We start from the raw sequence: 22,204 nt of genomic DNA on the forward strand, positions 1-22,204 counted from the left end.
AAAAAAAAAAAAAATTATTTGGGGCATGGGCTCAAACTGGTAAAATCTGGACAATGAAAGCTGTCTTCCTCTGTCGTAAGAAGCTCAGAGTATCTACTCTATAAATTCAACATTGAGAGTCCCTGACTGAGCCCAGCAAAAAACCCAGGGCATCTTGAATTCTTGACATTGTATCCTGTCCACTTCAGCTCCCTTGTTCCAAATCTAGTAGTGAACACACATTTGTATTTTCCATTTCTTCGTCCATACAATTACCATAGGTTATATATGGATTGTTGGAACTCTTTTATGATAACATAGACCAATAGTCCTTTTGGATAGATTCTATCACAGATGGATCTATCAAAATGAATCTCAAAAAAATGAATTGCTCATTTCAATAAAAAAAATTTAAAAAAATTAATTGCTCTCAAAAAAAGTCTGGTAATCAGTTGGGTAGATTCTGTGAGTAGCTTCTCAGGCACATTCCATTCCATCACATCTTGCAGTGAGAAAGCACCGGTCCTCCTGAACTTCTCTCTCAACTGATCTTTCCCGTTTTCCAGTATGGAGAGTCACCAAAGTCAAACTTCTCCAGCCAAATCGGTATTCTCTTGTGATATGCCCTGCCCGCCATTTAGCTCTATCCTCCTGTAAGCTTCTGCACAGGTTATATGGATGGTCAAACTGTTCAGGTATCAATTCTCAGCTTGCTGCTTGCAGTAAACTGCTAATATCTTTAATAATGTCAATTCTAGCACTCCAGACATGATCACTGGGCCTAAATATAACAGAGCAACATTGGCCACCTTCCTCGTCACACCAACTTCCTCAGAAAACTTCGGGCTTACTCTGATTTGTCCCAAGTATGAATCATCTTATCATTCAGTCCACCAAGTTAACACTTTCATGGGCTCTTTCATGGGCTGAGCTACTCAAAAGTAACTCTTAATATGACCAAAATACAATGGTCCCTTGGAATTCATTGCCAGCCCAGCAAAACACTGCATGTTTTCAATTCTCACTATCACTTCACTACAGAGTCCTATATATCCGGATGGTTTGGGCCAAAAGCAACTGATGGTGAAGTTGGGTTTACTGTTTTCAGGGTTGGGGATTATTCTATCCCTGGTCCTCACCTTCTTAGCTAGAGGCCAGAGGCTCCAGAGCAGATAGCAGTTTCTGCCAGCTCAATTCGGTGTTTGCCTCTTGAATGCATCCAACATATGAATGGCTATGTAGACCAGCAGGATAACAGAAGGAAGTTCTTCCTCTTTAGCCATACTCCTCTGGTAATATCCTCTTCTCGGGCTGCTGTGACCTCTGGCCCTCTGATCTTTCATCTTTCCAAGCAAAATGGTTCTGTCTACAGTTCCATGTTTCGTCAAGTTTTCTATAGATTTCCGTATTCAAGTCTAGGTGACTAATGGAAATCACTTGCTTTTAATGCTGTGGTGAATGAATACATAAGACAACGTATTGGAACCGGTCAAAGTTATAAACTCTTGTTTTGGCCTCATAACTTTCATATTTGTTTTTACTCCTAATAATACCTGATCATTAATTTCACTTCTTTTCTTCCACAGTCACTAGCACCACTGTCTTCTCTTTGTTTTTGTTTTTTTTTTGTTTTGTTTTGTTTTTTCCTTTTTGGCTAGGCAGTGGGGTTAAGTGACTTGCCCAGGGTCACACAGCTAGTAAGTGTTATATGTCTGAGGCCGGATTTGAACTCAGGTCCTCTTGACTCCAGGGCCAGTACTCTATCTACTGCTCCACCTGCCTACTCCTGCTGTCATCTCTTTGATTCTTATAGACACTTACTAGCTGTGTAACCCAGGCAAGTCATTTAACTGCTATCTGCCTCAGTTGCCACATCTGTAAAATGGGGATAATATTAGCATTTACCTCCTAGAACTATGGTGAGATCCAAATGAGATAAGATTTGTGACACATTTTGTTAACCTTAGAATGCTACATAAATGCTTCTTATCATTGTTATTATTGGTGTGGTGGTGGTGGACCTTTATCCACCTGCACCACTCTGGCTTTGTCTATTTCTTACAATTGTACTCTTCCTCTTTCTACCATCCTCTGGAGTAGAGGCATTACCCATACCACAAAGTCAAAAGGTCCCTTGCCTATTTGCTTAATTGTATTTATCTGGAATGCCTAATGCAAGGACTAGCTACTAACAATGTGTCCTCTCTTCACAGACATTGCTATGAAGGGATATCAAAATTTGCTGGCCAAATATGAAAGCTAGCCCTCAAATGCTTTCTAGCAAGTTACTTGTCAGTCAATAAACATTTATCAAGGGCCTATTATGTGCCAGGCACTGGGCTAAGCACTGGAGATACAAAAAGAGGCAAAAGAGAGTCCCAGGAACTCACAATCTAAGGGGGAGACAACAAGCAAACCTAATACGTATAAACAAGCTATATACAGGAAAAATAGGATATAATTAACAGGGAAAGGCTTCCTGTAGAAGGTAAGATTTTAGCTGGCATTTGAAGGAAGCCAGAGAAGCTATGAGGCAGAGATGAGGAAGGAGAGTATTCCTGGCATGGGGGATAGACAGAGAAAATACCCAGAGCTAAGAGTTGAAATGTCTTATTTGAGGAACAGCAAAGTTACCTGCCTTGTCTGGCTCGGGACCTTGCCAGTTCTAGAAGTCTTTTGGTAGAATGACCTGCCCAAACCTATACTGAATCTTTCCCCAGAGGATATGGGCTCCTTTCCTGAGGAGAGTCCCAACTTGAACTATGATTAATTTTCCTGTGAGGCAGAAGTTTGTATGGCTCTCTATTTGTAGGAAGATCATCTTTTCCCCACTTAATTGTGTTTTTCAGTTTGTCCACATTCTCTGGGTAGACATTCTCTGCCCATTATATCTTCTACTTTTTTCATCAGTGACTCCCCTTCAGAGAGAGGTATAATGACCAATTTCCTGGTGCTGTTACTATATCAGAGATTTTTGAATGATCAATAATAATTCACAAGAAACAAACTGAAAAAGGAGGAGTTCCCAATCTGAACTGTTTTTTTTTCTTTTTTTTTCTTTTTAGTGAGGTAGTTGGGGTTAAGTGACTTGCCTATGGTCACACAGCTAGTATATGTCAAGTGTCTGAGGCCAGATTTGAACTCAAGTCCTCCTGACTCCAAGGCCAGAGCTCTATCCACTGCACCATCTAGCTGCCCCTGAACTTATTGATGGCTCATATGTCTCTCCAAATTTGTTGTAGATCTCCTCAGTGTTTTGATAATGTCTTTATTTTTTTAAATGTAGTCTTTTATTTTTCCCTGTTACATTATTTTTACATGTAAAAATAATTTTTAACATTCCTTTTTAAAACTTTGAGTTCCAAATTCTCTCCCTTCCTCCCTTGCCACATCCCTCCCCCCATTGAGAAGTCAAGCAATTCAATATAGGTTATACATGTGTAGTCATGCAAAACATTTCCATAATAGTCATGCTATGAAAGAAAACAGACAAAAAAAACTCAAGAAAAATAAAGAGAGTTTAAAAAGTATGCTTCAGTCTGTATTTTGGGAGTCAGTCCCAAATCTCCCCCTTAGATTGTGAGTTCCTGGGACTCTGTTTTGCCTCTTTTTGTATCTCCAGTGCTTAGCCCAGTGCCTGGCACATAATAGGCACTTGATAAATGTTTATTGACTGACAATAAAAACTGTCTAAATACAGTTCTTTCTCTGGGGATGGATAGATGTCTTTATTTTTATGCCCAGAATCTACTCCAAGGATTAAAAGACTTCATGTTTTTCTCTCCATTAATTCACACCATTTTCCCAAAATTTTGGCCTCCATTTTGCTCAAAATTTAATTAAAATTTTATTATGCGAATGAAAACAATGGTAACTCCATGGTATACAGAACAGTTTGGGTATGAAAGGCAAACAATATTCAGGAAGTCAGTATCATGAGAAGATAAGCAACGATGTTATCAGCAGCGCACAACTAAAAACTGAATTCATTACTAGCAGTGTAGTACTACAGGTGTGATGCATGAATTATCAATAACATTTCACAAGCACAATTCTGGAATCCTGTGAAGTATAATGTTGCTGTTCAGTCATTTTCAGTCGTGTCCGACTCTCTGGGGCCCCATTTGGGGTTTTCTTGGCAAAGATACTGGAGTGGTTTGCCATTTTCTTCTCCACCTAACTTTACAGATGAGGAAACTGAGACAAACATGGTGAAGTTACTTGCCCAGGGTCACACAACTAGTAAGTATCTGAGTCCAGATTTGAATGCAAGAAAATGAGTCTTCCTGACTCCAGACCAAGCACTCTATCCACTATGCCATCTAGTTGCCTCCTGAAATACAATAAAGGGGAAAATTCCACAGAGGAAAAAAATATAAATCAAAATCTGAACTGGAACTAAATAATCCCCTGTGGATAAATAAGAAGATTTTCAAATTTAGAATCAGAAAAAAAAAAATTCCGGGAAAAAAAAAATTCCGGGAAAAAAAAAAAGCAAAAACTCCCAAAATAAAATTCAGTTACAAACTTGTAAACACAGGGGAAAAGAAATCCAGAGCAAGCATCACTAGTTGTGAGTCCTGTGTATCAATAAAACAAACGTCTTAGAAACAAATCAAAATATCACAAATGAGTGACCTCATATGTAAGAACTGTGCATGTACTGTGTGGGATACTTTCTGTGTACACTGTAACACTCAGGGCATTTCATGTAACCAGTCCAAACTAGTGCCTAAGTTGCCTTCCTTAAGCTTACAGAAAGGCAGTGTGTTACTATATTAACTATCCAGCAAGGGGATATAATATCTGAGTTGTTCACCTTGTAGCACTCAACTCAAGCCACCAACCAAGTTGTCTTGGAGTTTCTCTGGCACATGATTGAGAGAGTCTTCCTCTCCACCACAGGCCCAGAACTCCAAGTGGCTAAGTAGTTTAAAACCTACATTGTCTGGAAGGATAGTATAAAATGGAAGGATAGGAAGGATAATATGAAATACTGTCTTTTGTAAAGGCAGTTGTAAATAGGAAGGCTGTGGTTCCATCCCCAGCCCACGTCTAGAATCTCTCTTCTCTCTGAAATAGTGTCCTACATTTACAAGACAAAGGCACATAACAGCATGCTACCACATAACGTATTAAACATAGCAAAAATGAAAGAAAAATTAAACCCTCTTAGGGAACCCTTTGTAAACAGCCTGCATGGCCAATGGTCGTTGTTATTGTTGTTTGTCCTTCCTGGCCTAATCCTAACACCTCCAGGGGCCCCACACAGCTAAACTAAATTCTCTCTTCCAGAGCAAAGGAGGAAAAAAAGTAATCCCCACCTGCATAAACATTCCTATCCTCTTGAATAGATTCTTGCCTTCTGTGAACTCATGGGGATATGACAATGGCTACCGTTGGAGGTCAGACTCCCAATGAGGGGGAGAAGCACAATAAACCACAATACACATTTATTTTATTTAAAGTATCATCAATACTACCTTGGGCCCCAGAGAAAAAAATCTTAATAATTCAATTGGATAACTGAGCACAGTGTGAGTACAGGTTATGGATAGCAGCGTGGACTGAAGTCTAACTCAAAGGGCTACCACGAGATAGAAGAATAGTAGAACAAGCACATTACCAAGAAAACCCAAATTTTCCTTCTCAATCAGACCATTAACAAATATTCATTGAAGCCTACTGGATACTGTGAGGCATGAAACATAGTCCTTGCCTTTACATGCTAATTGGAGAGACAAGATCATGGGATTTGGGGCTGCAGGAGACTTTGGTCTTTGGTAATTAGGTAGTCCAAATTCATTTGACTGATGACTGTGAAAATGACCTGCCCAACATCACACCAATAGTAAGTGCTAATATGCTAATAGTAAGTAGCATAGCAAGATTTGAATCCAGGTCTTCTGACTCCATATCCAGAGTTCTTCCTATTATACCATGCTGCCTCTTTAGTAAAGTAAGAGCTAAATAGAAATAGTTATCTAAAAGTAACTGCTCCTTTGATTGCTACTTACTGTCTCTGTGATCTCCAACAAGTCATGGCCATTCTCTGGGCCTCATGTAAAATGAGGAAGCTGAACTAGATGCCTCCTAAGGTACTGTCCACCTCAAAGTGCTATTGTAGTTTAGAGAAAAGATTCTTAATCCACTTTTGACTTTAATAAAGGACCTTGGTTTTTTGAATTACTGCTCTGCTGTGCCATGATTGGAGATTCTTCTTTACTTCCCTCCCCCAACACAAATTACCATCCCTGGTAGCATCATCTTCCTGAAGAAGAATGTCTCAAATTATCAGAAGACCCAGAACCTAAGGGATGCTTTGCAAAACAAACTTGGCATAGAGGTGCCTCATTTTCTTATGTTGATCTTAGCTGCCTCTAATTTCCTTAGGAATACTCAGATTTTTCCTAGCCCTGGCGCCTGTGGAAATAACCTGCTCTGTATTGCCTGAGACTAGCCTTTTCCTCAATTCTTCTTTCTGATCATTATAGTAGTGACTTGTAGATTAGTGAGAAAAGAAGGAAGCATGAAAGGAAGAAAATGTATCATCCTAGATCTGTGATCCTAGGAATGGGAAGAGATTTACCTTACTTCATCCCTGGTAGGGATATTGTCCCCTATCCAGATTCTCTTCCGGGTTTTCTTTGTACCAGGCAGTCAGTGCCTCCTTCCCGTATGACTGTTGTGGCTCTCCTACCTATCCAGTCTGAAAGTTGCTACTTCCACTTTTCTAGTCTTTTTGTCCAGTAGGCCTGTGCCTGGAATTTTACCACAGCATCATGCTGTCGCTAAAGAGGTGTCATCTAAACTGCATTGAAGGAAGAGAAGAATTTCTAGAGATGGAAGATGACAAAGCGGTGATTTTAGACATGAGGGGATTTGAATTCAAGCACAGAACAAGATCAGGGAAGAGCTGATAATTCAGTTTGGTCAGAATTTATAGCCTGTAAATAAGAGTCTTGTCCAGTATGGCTGGCATAATAGTATGGAAAACTATAATGTTGAGATTTCCCTAACCTTGGAAGGCAGGCAGGCAACAAGTATTTATTAAATGGTTAGAAAGTGTCATGTACTGTGCTTGGAATACAAATATAGGCAAAAAAAAAAAAAAAAGACAGTCCCTGCCCTCAGGGAGCTTATATTCTACAGAGGAAAGACAACCTATAAAAGGGAACTGAAAAGCTGGGGAAAGAGGAGGCATCTGGGTGGAATGGGCATGGTGGTAAAATCCTTAAAATAAGCTGAACAGCAGAAAGAGGAATGAAGCATGACTGGCTTGGACCTTTGTCAAAAATGGAGGCCCCAGAAGAACTTTCCCAGTGGGAGAAGGGGGCCAACATGACAGAGATGTTCCAGGGTGACAAGGTACCTGGAGGAGTCTGGAGAGCCAGAAGCATTTCTTGGAGGGAAAGTCAAGAAGTTTGGGTTGTTGAGGAGAGGGTTGGGAAGCTGTGGTTCAGAGCTGTGCCCCACTATGCCCATGGGACTCAGGGGAGGAACCACCGGACTTGTTGGGAGGGGGGTGGAAGTGATAGGGGTAAGGAGGCGTCATTGACAAATTGGGACCAGGGAGAAGAGAAGCAGATGAGAATTGATGTAAATGCCACATTCAACTACTGCTTTCTTCATAGAAGAGAGAATCCCGGATTAAAAGTGAGATGATGGGGATTTGAATCCCAGCCCTGCTGCGTCTCTATGACAAACCACATAACCCTGGATCAAGACCCTTTTCCCTCTCTGGGCCCAGGTTTCCTAATCTATAACTTAAAGGAGTTGGACAAAATGCCCTCCAGGGTCCCTTTGACATGATTCTGTAAGGACATCCAGTCTTTTGTAGCACTGTTCAGGGAGCCCCCATCAGAAACAGAACACTCAACTGTGAACAGTAGATATGGTTGACCCAATGTGGTATGCCTGATGTTCTGTTCTGTTGTTCAGTCATTTTTCAGTCGGATCTAACTCTTTGTAACCCCATTTAGGGTTTTCTTCACAAAGATACAGTTAAGGAAACTGAGGCAAACAGGGTTAAGTGACTTGCCCAAGGTTACACAGCTAGAAAGTATCTGAGGTTAGTAAGTGGCCAAGGCAGGGTTGAACCAAGGTCTGCTTGAATTGAAGACCAGTGCTCTTTCCAATACATTGCACTTATTCTTTATGTAAGCAAAAAGAACCCTTTACTCCTCACTTTGGAATCTGGTATTCAAGGCCTACTATAATCTAACCTCAGTCTTATTATCCAAACTCATCTCCCACTGTTTCCCAATAGTAGCAAACTTCTGCCCTAGTCAGTCTGGTCTATTTGATATTTCCCATCATTCCCAACTCTAAGTCTTTCTTATTATTCTCTTCTCTCACCTGGAATGTCTCCCCTGGCCTCTTTACTCATCTTAGACCAAGCCCCTGATTGACCTTCCCATTTTCTGTACACTTCTAGTACTCAGGACTTGTATTACTCATCTTTAATGGTTTATTGATTTAATTTTTTAAATATTACATTTTATTGATGCTTTTTATTTTTATATCATAGTCATTTCTAGGTAAGACCCCCAACCCCACTCAGTTAGCCTTCCTTTGTAAAAAAAAAAACAAAAAAAAAACCAACCCAAACAGTAACCACATTTAAGAGTATATACAACATTCCACACCCATAGGTTCCTTATCTGTGTCATTCATTTTGCTACTTAAGGGACAATACTAGAATATAGCATATGATTAGTCTGTTTCATCTTTCTATCTGAATTATAAACTCTGGGAATGCAGAATGACCACTGACTTGTCATCTGTTAGTCCTATGGTGTCCAGCATGGTGCTAGGCTAAAGTACCAGTTCCTTAATTTGGTATGTCAGATTCTGCTCAGATTGGCTCCAACCTACTTTTCTACTTTATTTTCCATTACTTCTCTTCAAGCATTCAAGTCCAGCCAGACTGAACAAGTAGCTGGTCACTAAATTCAACATTCAGTCTCCTATTTCCATAACTTGGAATATATGGCTTCCTAATTTTAGCCCTTTAGAATCCTTCTCTCAAGGCTCAATTTCAGTTGCCCCCAATTCCCTGAAACCTTCCCCAAGTCCTCTAGTACAGAAGTGTCATACTCCTAGCTTGGGGAAATCATATTAAAATATAATTGGGAAACATTTAACAAATGAAAATATTTTTAATTTGTTGGGAAATGTTTAACAAAATAAAAATAGTATATGAAATAGATAATGTCAATTTGTGGTTTTCTAAGTCAGTATGATACTGACAAGGATGAGTTTCTATTTGAATTTGACCCCACTGCTCTAGTAGACAGTATTCCCTCCCTCTGCAAATCTGGATAGGTTCCCTAGCTTATATTATTCTCCATATAAGTGCTTTATACTGCTTCAAGTCGACTATAAGCTCAGTGGAGTCAAGGACTGTCTTTGTATCTGGTAGCACATTGCACAATGCCTTGAATGCAGTAGATGCTTAATAACTGTTGAATTAATGAATGAATGAATATAAATATTCAATAAATACTTGCTGGCTACATGAATAGATGACTGCATGCATGGATGGATAGATGGGTGAATGATTAACTTTGCCAGTTCAGCAGCCAGAAGAGAGTCTGGGCTATAGCCAGAGAAGCCAGTGTAATTCCTGGCCCAGAGTGCTGATGATCCCGACTTGCTCTGCTGACCCACTCACTCCCTGTGGACCTTCCTCTCTGTTGAAGGACCTGGTTGACTGGCAAAAGCCCTTACTGTGGCAGGTGGGCCACTTGGGAGAGAAGTATGATGAGTGGGTGCACCAACCTGTGGATAGACCCCTCCGGCTCTTCCACTCAGATTTCCTGGAGGCGTGCTCCAAGACTTCCTGGTGAGTACTGCCCTGAGTCTCCAGAGGTTGATGTCACCCCTGTCGCTACCAAGCTACTGTTGACAGGAGGGGCAGGCAAGGACATCAGTCAGATGTGGAAGAGCCTGACGCTCCTAAAAGCGAGTAGGCTTTTCCCCAGGGCTGGTGCCCTGAGGTCACTGTGGGTTTTTCCCAGGTGATCTGTGTGCGGGGATATCTGTTTACATACATGAAAATTTTCATCCTAATCATGATTTAAAGTGCTGATGGTACAATGGAAAAGGAAGCGGATTTAGAGTCCAAAAGTCTGGATTCAAAGCTCAGCTGTGTCATCTGTGTGACCCCTGAACCACTCTGAGCCTCAGTTTCCTCATCTGTAAAATGAGGAGCAAGGACTACATAACCCCTAAGATCCCTTCCAACTCTAAATCTATGGCCTGTGAACTATGATGCTGGAACATGATTTTAAACATGATTTTAAACACAATGATCAGAAAGGCGGATTATAGCGTATGCCTAGCAAATCTGCTGTCCTGTCCAGCCCCTCTTCATAGCTGAGGCCTTACTACACTCTCCCTAAAGCAGAGAAACCACGGTCAGATTTCTGTGCTGAGCCCGAGTCTTTTAGAGGGCATTTATTGAGGGCCGACCTTCCTCAGGACCCCCACCGTCCGCCCCCACTTTCACCTCTGTGTCCTCAAGTCCGCAGTCTAACTGGCTGAATCCCCATATCCAAGTGGACATGGTCATTCCATACTTCTCTCAGATATCTCTAGGCTTCCAGCTGCAAACATTTATTAAGCACTGGCTGTATATAGAAGAGTGCCCTTGGTGCTGGGAGGAATGGGGGTGGGTGGGGTGTGGGCAGACAAACGTAGGGAAAACCTCTCTTTTCTCATGGAGCTTTAGAGTATAGAGTTCACAGAAGACCTTTGTGATCAGGATTCCTCCTGGGACCCACATGGGCCCACATCTCATAAACTGGGGGTTAGGTAGTACAACCCTTGGGCCAGAAATGTTTTTGCCCAGTGAAAGAGTAGCTGGCCAGTGTGGTGTCAGGAGTGTCTCCTGAAGTAAGGGCTTGTATGTTCTGGCCACCCTCCTCCCCACCTTCAGTCTTTAGTTCCCATTGGAGCAGTCTTGCCTTCCACTGACCCCATTGCCCCAAAAAGGCAGCATCGATGCTCTTAGTTCAGGGTTCCCAGCTACAAGGCACAAGGCTCTAATCTCTATTCTGTCATCAGATGGCCACAGAGCCTTTGGACAGGCCTGGTCCCTTCTAACTCCAGGCCTTCCCATGAGTCTCCTTATCCCCTCAGTTCTCCCCCTGGTGTATCCCTGGGGAAGCCAAACCCTCCTCACAAGTGCCCTTATGGGGCCCTCTCTTTTTTCTTGCCCCTGTGCCCCTCCTACAGGCCTGTTGTTCTCGCTGTCTGGTCCCCATTGGTGATGTACCTCAGCTGGTTCTACTTCAGAGCCCTCACTCAGGATGACGTCCGACTCTTCTCATCATTCACCACAGGTACCAGATCCTCCCAGAGTTCCTTTGCCTGTCTCTGTGTTGGGAGGGGAGCCATCTGATTTCCCCTATCTAGTTTCTCTTGCCCATTCTAGAGGAGACATCCCTGAGTGTTCCATGGTTGTCAGCAGAAATGCCCGAGACAGAAGGATTTGGCCAGGATCTCTCCCCCAGAAAAGCTAGTGTCGGTCAAGCAAGGGAACCTTAGGGAAAAAATAGGGGGCCTGCTTGACCCAGAGGAAGGAACTCTTGCTCTTCAAGGTAGGGGACATGGTCTGGAGCAAGCTCTGGGAATTGGAATGTGATGACATACAAGACATCTCATTAGGCACCAATCAGTCGTTCAACAAGCATCTATTAAGTGCCTCCTGTGTGCCATGCACAATGCCAAACAGCCCCTGGCCTCGAGAAGCTTATATTCCAATGGGAGACTGTACATATAGCAGCATATTCTGAAAATACATAAAACAAACCCAGGATCGTTTGGGCAGCTGGAGGGGTCAAGGGAAGTATTCATTAAGGAGGTGATACCTGACCCTCCATCCAGTACTTGATCCTCCAAAAGCAAAGAACAGAAACCTGATTGTCTTTGAGTCTTCTGGTACTTTCCCCCACTCCACCCCCAGTTTGGGAGCTTCTTTTGGGCAGGCGGCTCAGACCAGGAAGCAGCAGTTGGCATGAGGAGCCCAGGAGGGTAGAGGAGGTGAAAGAAGGAAGCCTGACTCCATCAGTTGGAAACTATAGCCATGACCCATCTTTTAATTCTGAGCTCTTCTTTCCTCCATCTTTTCCATTGCGGAAAATTGGGGATTTTATGCCAAGCAGCTCTGTGCCCAAAGCCTCTGCCAGGTGCAGTTTGCCAAGGGAAAGCATTGATTAAATGCCTGCTATATACAAGGTTGAGGAATACCCAAAAAGCAGTCGAGCGGCCCGTGTCGGTTTTGAGCAAGCTGGGACACATTGCACATTCCTCAGAAGGAGCAGCAGAGAGGATGTCATCAGAGAAAGCATGACTGGGGGAAGCGAGACCAGTCAAGAAGGCATTGTCAGTCAGGGGAAACTGAGGCACAGTCCACATGTTCCATTCATAGCTACACAATATCAAGAGAAGGTGAGGAAGAGGAAATGCAAAGACGAGTCCGCAAGGGTTAAGTGCAGTCTGCGAGCCCCCACGGCCCTGCAGCCAACTCCGCTGTTCTCCACCCACGCTGAATAGCTGCTGGACAGGGCAGGGCTTGTTGCTCAGAAATTCTGCTGGCTGAATTGCCTACTGTCTGCCTTGGGCTCCCTAACAATGGCAGACAGTGGCTGGGCTGCTTGGAAGCTGGCGTGGAGGAGGGGCAGGGGGGCAGGGGGGCAGGGAAGAGAAATTGAAGCTTTGGCCAGCCTCTCTTGCCTCAGCTCGGAAGATGCCACTCAGTACCAGCTCCAGAGCAGGGGCGGGCAGGGGCTGATGCTGGGGTGAGGGGGTGGGCAGATTCTTGACCTATAGGAATGGGCTTCTCTAAGTGGCCAGGAGCGCAATAGAAATACTTTTTTTGGCCTCAGGCCCCAGATGACTTTATGACTTATGAAAGGCTTAGCCAAAGCTGGGGACTTTGCATATAGGGACCTGATAAAAGGTTAAACCAGCAAAACAAAGTGATACTACTGGGATTCAAACCATTTCATTCATGGAGGACTTGCTAGTATGTAAACTCCCACATATCTTTGCTCACCTTTCTTTTGTTGTTATTTTTTTTAATTCAACTTTTTTCAGTTTTCAATTAACAAGCATTTATTTTCCCTGTAACAAATATGTGTAATCAAACAAAACAAATTCCCACATTGGTCACATCCAGCATCCTCATCCCTTGAATTTGTGCATCTCCTTAGGCTGTCCTCCTCAGTGCCTGCCATGCTCTGCCTTTCTGAATCTTTGAGAATCCAGTGAGCCCCAGCTTGGTTGTGGCTCCCTCTGGAAAGCTTTCTCTGGTCTCCATTTGCTTGTGTTCTCTCCCTGCCCAAATCAGTTCTTGGGCTTGTCTGTGTCCCTGCCGTGTTCCAGGAGAACAGAAGCTTCTGGTGGGCAGGGACTTCTGCTTTAGTTTTGATATCCCCAGAGCACCTCGTAAGTAATCGATATGTGGAAGATCAGTCAGTAAGCATTCAGGAAGTGCCTCCAATGTGCCCAGGGTTACAAAGTCAAAAATGAAACAGTCTCTGACCTCAGGGAGCTCACTCTCTACTAGGGAGACCACATGTTCTTGAGCGAGTGTATACAAAGAAACTCAAAGGAATTTGTGAGGAACAGCAAGAAACCCAGTTTGGCTGGACTAGAGAGTGTGGGAAGGGAGCTTTAGAATAACCTTTCTAGGTGGTGCAGTGGATAGAGCACTGGCCCTGGAGTCAGGAGGACCTGAGTTCAAATTCGGCCTCAGACACATAACACTTACTAGCTGTGTGACCCTGGGAAAGTCACTTGACCTCATTGCCTAGCAAAAAAAAACAAAAAAATGAACAAACAACAACAACAAAAAAGAATAGCCTTTCTAATAAATCTAGAAAGGTTGGGAAGGGTTTTAAATATCAGTGGCGTTTATATTTGATCCTGGAAATAAAAGGGTGAGCAAGAGCGTGGTTTGGTCAGAACTGTGCTTCAGGAATATCACCCCGATAGCTGTGTAGGCCAGCACTATCCACCACACCCCAATGGTAGGAGCTGAATAAACGCTTTGTTGGATTAAACTGAATTAACTCATCTCCCACGAGTGATCCTACAGCGCCACACTGCCCCTTCCAAAATACTGGCTTGTCCTCTCATTCCCAGCCTGGTCCAGTCCCACCCCGAAGAGTGTTTACAAAATGCTTTCAGTATCACTTTAGTGATTTGTGCAGTGTCCCACAACTAGTAAGCAGCAGCACTAGCACTTGATTGAGAGGTTCCCTGACTCCAGTTAGGGCAAGGGCTCTTCCCACCATTCTACAATTCTTCGAACCCTTCCTGGCTCCCCCATCCCCCTAGCCCTCATGCTTTGCCTTCCCTGTGTCCACCCCCAAAGCCCCAGTGGTGATCAGAGGGCATGAGATTAGGCTTGCTTTACTTGGCTCCAAAGAAAAGAACTAGGAGAAAGGCGTGGAAGTGGCAAAGAGACCGATTTCTATTTTTAAGGGAAATTTTCCCATAGTTAGAGTTGGTAGAAAGTGCGCTGGGCTGCTGAGGAGGTGGTAGATTTCCCAGCACTCTTGTAGTGAAGGCCAGGTGGCTCCTCCTTGGGATGTTAGGGGATTCCTCTTCAGATAACCAGTTGGACTAGATGACCGCCAAGATCCCTTGACTCTATGTGGTGCCACAGGGGGCCGTGATATTTGGCCTAGCACGTGTGCTCAATGCCTCCATTCCCTTGACCCCAGCTCACCACCTTCTCTCTCCATACAGAGTATGCCATCCCTGTGTCCAAGTACGTATTCCCATTTTTCTTTGGTATTGGGATATTGTTATGGAGTGCCGTAGAATACACCCTTCACCGCTTTGTGTTCCACATGAAGCCGCCGGCTAGCAACTCTTACCTCATAATGTTCCACTTCCTCATCCATGGCCAGCACCACAAGGTGAGGGGTCCTGGGCAGGAGGTCCCTTCCCTTCCTCTCCACCAGGGTAAAGGCTCCACTGAAGGGGATCAGGCATGGAGTCACTAGCCCCAGCTACTGCCCTCCATCATGAGAGACAAAGGCCTCCTTGTGAAGGTTGTGCCTGAGGGATGGAGTGAGCTAGAAAGCCCACGGGAATTGTAGAGGTGGTGGGTGGGCAGGCAGAAGTCCTCCTGATCTGAACTGATGCTGTCAAAGGTAAAACAAACCCTTGTCAGCAAGGTCCTGGGCTGTGGGGAGCAGAGGTTCTGGTCATCTGGGTGGACAGAACCTGAAGGAGAATCATGAAGGAGGCAAGACTCATCTTTGGCATCCTCCTGCTCCTCATCTAGTGTTGTCAAGCTTTCCTTTGGCTCCTTGGGGCCAGGTCTGCCCTCCTCATGTTCTGGACTGTTCTTTTCCATCTTATCCCCAGAGCTCTATTTTCTACATTCCTATGGATCATACAGATAAGTGAATCCAACCCAATAGGGCAGCCAGCTAGTAGGGCACCTGATCCCATTTACATTGAGCCACCATCAATCACAATGTGCCATCTCCAAAAGGCCCCTTCAGGAGAGCCTCTGATCAAGGACATTTCAGGCAAATGGGAGCAATGTCACCAGGCAGGGAGACCTTTCAGTCTTTCCCAAGTGGCCACCACTAGTCACAGACTGTCTGTGACAGGGATATGAAGTAGTCCCTTAAACAAATTTGACTTGAACTTTGAAAGTCCTCTCCCCAAAATCATGACCATCCCCATACAGGTTGCTGAGGCCCATCTTGACTTGGGAAATGGGGTGAGAGGTCAGCTGAACCCTTGAGTGGCCTCAAGAGCTTCAATCTTCTAGTTATATAAGAAGCAGACTTTAGCCCAGTAGAGAGAGTAGCTCCATAAACTTGCTGATCATTAGAGCTGTCTAAGAGTTGAATGGGATGCCTGGGAGAGGTAGTGAGTCCCTTGTCACTAGAGGTCTCCAAGCAGAAGCTCAATGACCACTGTCGGGGATATTGTAGAGAGGATTCCTGCCCAGGAAAGGGTTGGACCGGACAGCCTCCCGGGTCACTTCCTGTCCTGAGATGTTGACCTATAGTCAGATGACTGTTGGCATGAAGTAGTTCTCTGCCATTGCCCAGGCCTTGCTCCCCATTCTGCTGCCAATAGGGCTGCCAGCTGGCCTCCCAGGGTGGGGCTCAGAGCCAGCTACCCCTCCAGACATGGCCCAGGGACAACTGTGCTGTTTCTCCATTCCTAGTCCCCGTATGATGGCTCCCGCCTGGTCTTCCCCCCTCTGCCTGCTTCCCTGATAATTGCCTTCGCCTATGCGTTGCTCCGCCTGCTCCTCCCTGAGGCCATCGCGGGCATCATCTTCACGGGCGGCCTCCTTGGCTACATCGTCTATGACATGATGCACTACTACCTGCACTATGGGTCGCCACCCAAGGGCACCTACCTGTACAAGATGAAGGCCTACCATGTCAAACACCACTTTGAACGCCAGAAGTCAGGTATGGGGGCCGGGAGGGCACCAGGGAGGATTACACATCCCCTCCCCTCTCTCTCCTCACCACCATCACTCCCCCCACCTCTGAGAAGTGCCATTCTTGGCTCATGAAACTACCCATGATCAGCAGAGGCAATGCAGGGAGTAATCCTAAACCGCAGCTATTGGCTTGGCATAGGTGTCTCCTAGAAAGTGAGAAGGAAAAAAAGGAAATGACCAGAGACTACTCAGGGCCACCCTCCTTGAGACCTTTTTCTCCAACCCCAAGCCTCACTTTCATAGCATTTGGTGGTGGTGGTGGTGGTGGTGGTCCTCTGTTCTCCAAGAGGGTCAATGACATCATAAGGATGATGTGTTGCCTTGCGAGTGAATTGGATATGAGTAAGGCAGAGCTCTGCAAAGTCCTCAGCCTCACTCTCTTCTCCAGAATCCTTCACAGCTTTTAGAGCTAAAGGGAACCATAGACGCCATCTTCACCTTTTCAATGCCATGGACCCTTGTCAACAGTCTGGTGAAGCCCATGGACCCCTTCTCAAAATCATGTTTTTATTTATTTATTTTTGGAGGCATTCGGAGTGAAGTGACTTGCCCAGGGTCACACAGTAAGTATCTGAGGTCAGATCTGAACTCAGATCCTCTTGACTCCAGGGCTGGCACTCTACCTACTGTGCCACCCAGCTACCCCCAAAATCAAGGGTTTTTTTTCAAATCTTCTTATTTATTTTTAGCCAACTGTGACGGTTTTCTTTTTTCAAAATCACGTTCTTAAATGCATAAAATAAAATATATAATATTACAAAGGAAACCAATTCTATTGCAATGCAATTATCAAAATATTTTTTTAATTTGTGGTTTGTTCATGTATCTTGCGATAGGGATAAATAGCTACAATAATTTCGAAGTAGTGATGAGCATGAATTACGTTTGAAGATTTCTGCAACAACTTTAATGTGCTATGAAAATGTCTCTGGGTGACAGTAACGTACTTTTAACACAGCTCTGGTTTGTTGCCCACATTCGTGATTGTAGGAAATGCTGAATTATGATTAGAGATTTGTGAAAGTAAAGATGTAACTTTCTGCATTTGAGGAAACTGAGGCTGAGAGGCTGAAGTGATTGGCTCAGGGTCACACAGCACGAGTCTGAGACAGAATTTGAATGCAGGTCCTGACTCCCAGTCTGGCACCGTCTACCATGGTACCTCTCTATTCTTCTGACTTTGTCCTTTCTCTCCCTCTCCAGGGTTTGGCATCTCCTCCAAAATCTGGGATGTAGTCTTCGATACCCTCATTCCAGAGACCTCGGAGAAGGAGCAGTAACACCTTCCCAGCCCCCTGCTCTTTTCTCCCTGGTGCCACCCTTCCCTCTCTCTTGGCTAACACTTCCTCCCCTCACCCTTTAGCTGGTGACCCCCGCAGGATGCCTGGGTCACTGGGTGGGGCAGCCTCACTGGCCCAATGAGAGGTGGTAGTGATTCCCCGAGGATAAGAGGGCCCAGCGCCTTCCTGACGCATCCCAGAAAAGTGAAGAAGTTGTTCTCAAGACTTCCAGTGACTGAGAAACTCCAACGTGCCCATGTAATGCCCTCCTGGCAGCCTGCCCACCTGAGACTCACCGTGGTGCTGATGGCCCCACAGGCTTGCTGTAGCCTCAGTCCTGCAGCAGTGGTCAAGAGCCCTGAGTCCAAAGAGCCACAACCCTAGAGAGGAGTGAAGGAAACAGACCCATGGGAAAAGGAACAGGGAGCTGCCCTTTGATCCTCTCAAAGCCTCAAGTGCCTAGGGCTCCCTTGTAAGAGACCCCTGACGATGCCCATGGCAGTGGCCTCCACGCTCACTGCAAGGGCCAGATTAGCTGCTGCCTCCTCCCATCTCCCTTCCTCCCTCCTGGAGCATGTCTTTCGTTACCCTCTAGGTCGAGGGGGCAAGCTGGTCCGTCCACTCTCTTGCTTCTGGGAGATGGTGCCACGAGGCCCGAAGCATATGAAGGGTTCTCACTCATTACCCATGTTCTTCTGTGGATAACTCCCTCAGTGCCTAGGTCTGAGGCTGCCTCCCACAGACACCAACCTCAAGTGCCATTTATAAAGCCAAATAGCGCTTCCTAGACTCTAATGGCCTTAGGGCCTGCCAGGCATTCAGGAAAAGCCTGGGGACGTGGGCCTCCAGTCCCCAAACCCGCCTCTTCAGAAGCAGGGGATGGGCCAGCGAGCATCCAGAGGTGCTAGTCATGAGCTGGAAGGCTGGCCAAAGACATCACGCCTTTCCCTCCATCACTCACACTCTATCATGAGAACTCATCCTTAATCCATCTCTGAGGATGCCTGGCCAGCTGGGAGGCAGGCACTACCACAGTCCTATTGGGAAAGTGAAGTGACCAAGGTGCCTTCTCTCCTCATCCTTCCTTGTCCCAGACAAATCTTGTCCCGTCACTCTGTGTTCCTAGTGCCTCAGTCACCTTCTTCCCAGCTCCTCCCGACAGTTCCCATGCCCTAAATGTGCGGAGATGGCTTGCCATGTGCATTGGCATCTTGGGGCCTTCGTCTTCCCCTCTCCCCCAGCTCCCAGTTTTCCCCGACCCAACCTGGCTGCCCTCCCTCTGTCTCCTGCTTTGGGCCCATGACATGAAGCACCCTGCCCTTCCTCCTAACCAAACCCCTCGCTGCTTTAAAGTGGGTCTTATTTATAAGCCATTTGAAATTCTCCCATCCTGGCCCTGGGCCAAGTCCGGGTTTCACATGCTGCCTGCCTAACTCCGGGTGTGGAGCCATGGAAGTTTATTCTTGCTCTTGGGTTTGTTTTTCTTATTCCCATCCTCAGTTAGGTCTTGAAAGGTTAAAAAAAAATCCAATGAATATCAAAAGACATGGTTTGGGCTGATCTGTGATTTCTAATGTTTACCACAGAGATATTTAAAGGTTTTTGAAGAAGTCTATAGAGCTGTAGTTGTGAAATAAAGATGTAAATATTGTTTATTTTGAAAAATAAAACTTCAAAAAAACATCAAATCAAACAACAAAAGCTTAATTGTTATCTGTCAGAGCTGCGGGTGAGTTGGGGACAGAATTCCCCTGGCAGGCTGACTCACGCAGTCTCTGTCCCAATCCAGCTGGCTTCCCTGGAGGAGAAGAAGAAAAAGATACAGGCAAGCACTTCCCATAGTGAAAATGGGAAAAATGAAAAGTGAGCTCGGTATGGGGAAGGAGACAGACGAGTGTTTCCTTTCCCTAACCTTGCTTCGGCGGCAGCCTTCACCCCAGTTCCCCACCTTGACCCTGAGCTGGAGCCCCTTGAAATGCCCACCCAAAAAATGCTCCCCCTTGGCATTGGGTACCATAGATGCAAGAACAGTAAGCAATGAAGTACTGAATACAAGTAGGGCAAAGTCACTGATTGTGGTGGATTTCTGAAATCAGAGCCCCTGACCCAAGGGAAAACCTGGGACAGAACAGGAAAGGAAGCTAGGGGGCAGCAACTTGGTGAAAAAACTCCTTCCAATTCAAATCCGGCCTCAGACACTTGATATTTACTAGCTCTGTGACCCTGGGCAAGTCACTTAACCCTCATTGCCTCACGCAACAACAACGACAATAAAAAAAAAAAACAACTCCTTCCAAATGGACAAATTCAAAAAAAAAGGCCACATAAAAGAAAGACTTCAGCAGGAAATTGAAAATCTTATTTTCCCCCATGTCTTAACAGTCTAATAAGATGGCACTGTCAGTCTTGTGTTGGAATAAGTGATAATTGGAGAATGAGTACAATATAGAAAAGAGAATTCTTAATCTTTTTGTATGTCCTGGACCCCTTTGCCAATCAATCTGATGAAACCAAGGGACCCCTCCTCAAAATAAAGTCTTTAAATGAGTAAAATAAAATACAAAGGATTACAAAGGAAACCAATTATGGGGAAATATAGTTATCAAAATATTTTTTAAAACAAGTTCATGGCCCCCAGGGCTTTAAGAACCCCTGAAATTAAGCCAATCTGTGATTGACACGTTTAAGCAGTTGCTCCATCTAGTTCCTCAAAAATTGTCAGAGTTTAACTCAAAATTCTCTGTTGTTGAGTTAGTACAATGCTATAATAATAATAATAATAGCATTTATGTAATACATTAAGGTTTGTCAAGTGTTTTACAAATATTATCTTGTTAGATCCTCACAACCACCTCATGAGATAGGTACTATTACTAGCTCCATTTTACAAGTGAGGAAACTGAGGCCAAAAGAGGTGGCATGCCCTGGTTCCACAGCTTGTAAGTGTTTGAGGCAAACATCAAAGTCAGATCTCTCTGATTCCAAGTTCCCACATTGCCCCACCCAGCTGCCTCTAAATGAAGAGCCAGAGTGGTAGAGATAAGTAGAAGGTCAGAAAATGTCACATAATAAACAAAGGAAGAATGTCCTAGGGATGACAATGAACTCGTTGAGCAGGGATCAGCCCAGGAGCCAGTTGGGGGCTACCTGGGCAGGGCTGAGGCTTGGCAGGTGCTTCAAAGGTGTATATCCATGATTAAGACTGGAGGGTGGGTCAGGAGAACTTTGGGAGACCTGAGATGGCTAGCACACTGGGCTGGGCAGGAACAGATTCTGGAACTCTTTGCCAAAGCGGAAAGGGTGGGAAAGCTCAGAGGAAGAAATTAAGATGGAGTGCTGTAGATGACAGGGCAGGCACACCTGTGATGGGGACGCCCATTATGCCAAAAGGGTGAGGTCAGGGCTGCAGCTGGGATTTCTCCTAGAAAAGCTATCAAACGCATCCTTTCACAGGAGATGCTAGAGCTCCTCAGGTGATCTGTCCAGATCTTAAAGGTGCCTGATCTTTCTGGGTCCTGAATCTGCTGAAGGAGAAGGCTTATAGGATTTGGAACTAAAAAGGATTGTCAAGATGACCCAGGCCAATGCCTTCACTGTACAGGTAATGAATTACAAAGCTAGTATCTGAACTCAGGTCTCTTTTCTACTGAATGAGAAGACAGGATTCATTGGAAAAGACCCTGATGTTGGAAAAGATCAAAGACAAAAGGAGAAGGGGATGGCAGAGGATGAGATGGACAGATTGTGTCGTGGAAACAACAAACATGAGTTTGGACAGACTTTAGGAGACAATGGAAGATAGAAAGACCTGGCACGCTATGGTCCCTGGGGTCACCAAGAGTCAGACACAACTCTTCTTTCCATTGTAACAGCTAATGCTTATGCAGTGTTTTAAGGTTTGCAAAATACTTTACAAATATATTATTTTATCCTCAAGACAACCCTGAGTGGTAAGGGCTATTGTTATTTTCATTTTACAGATGAGGAAACTGAGGCAGACAGGGGTTACTTGACTTGCCCAGGGTTTGAACAGCTAATAAGTATCTGAAGACAGATTGGATCTCATGACTTCCTGACTTCAAATCCAAATCTCTCTCCACCACACCACCTAGCAGTCACCAAATTATATTCTTAAACTAGGATTTGTTGTGCTGTGGTTAGAGCCATAATATGTGGAATTTTGGTAATGGTGGATGATATTATGAAATAGAGTTGAATTCAAAGTGGAAAGCACCATGCTTTAAGGTACAATTGATAATGAGAACATATTGAATGTTTATGTGCCAAACAATTAATAAACAAGTTGCTTAGCAAGCAGGAAAGGTGTGGGCATGTCACTTCACCCTGTTTGCCTCAGTTTCTTCATCTGTAAAATGAGCTGGAGAAGGAAATGGCAAACCATTCCAGTATCTTTGCCAAGATGGGGTCATGAAGAGTCAGACACAAC

General features: G+C 44.7%; 1 protein-coding gene across 1 annotated transcript in view; it reads left to right on the forward strand.

Annotated features, from left to right (window-relative positions):
- Positions 1-19,431, forward strand: part of FA2H (fatty acid 2-hydroxylase) — an 80,138-nt gene extending 60,707 nt beyond the window's left edge. The window contains exons 3-7 of the mRNA XM_027843220.1: positions 9,684-9,826; positions 11,221-11,327; positions 14,743-14,915; positions 16,190-16,442; positions 17,681-19,431. Coding sequence (XP_027699021.1) covers positions 9,684-9,826; positions 11,221-11,327; positions 14,743-14,915; positions 16,190-16,442; positions 17,681-17,757 — 753 coding nt within the window. The 3' untranslated portion in view covers positions 17,758-19,431. The remainder of the gene's footprint in view (positions 1-9,683; positions 9,827-11,220; positions 11,328-14,742; positions 14,916-16,189; positions 16,443-17,680) is intronic.
- The last annotated feature ends 2,773 nt before the right edge of the window (positions 19,432-22,204 follow it).

This window comes from Vombatus ursinus, unplaced genomic scaffold (assembly GCF_900497805.2).
Source record: "Vombatus ursinus unplaced genomic scaffold, bare-nosed wombat genome assembly UNPS02014900.1, whole genome shotgun sequence".
Taxonomy (NCBI): domain Eukaryota; kingdom Metazoa; phylum Chordata; class Mammalia; order Diprotodontia; family Vombatidae; genus Vombatus; species Vombatus ursinus.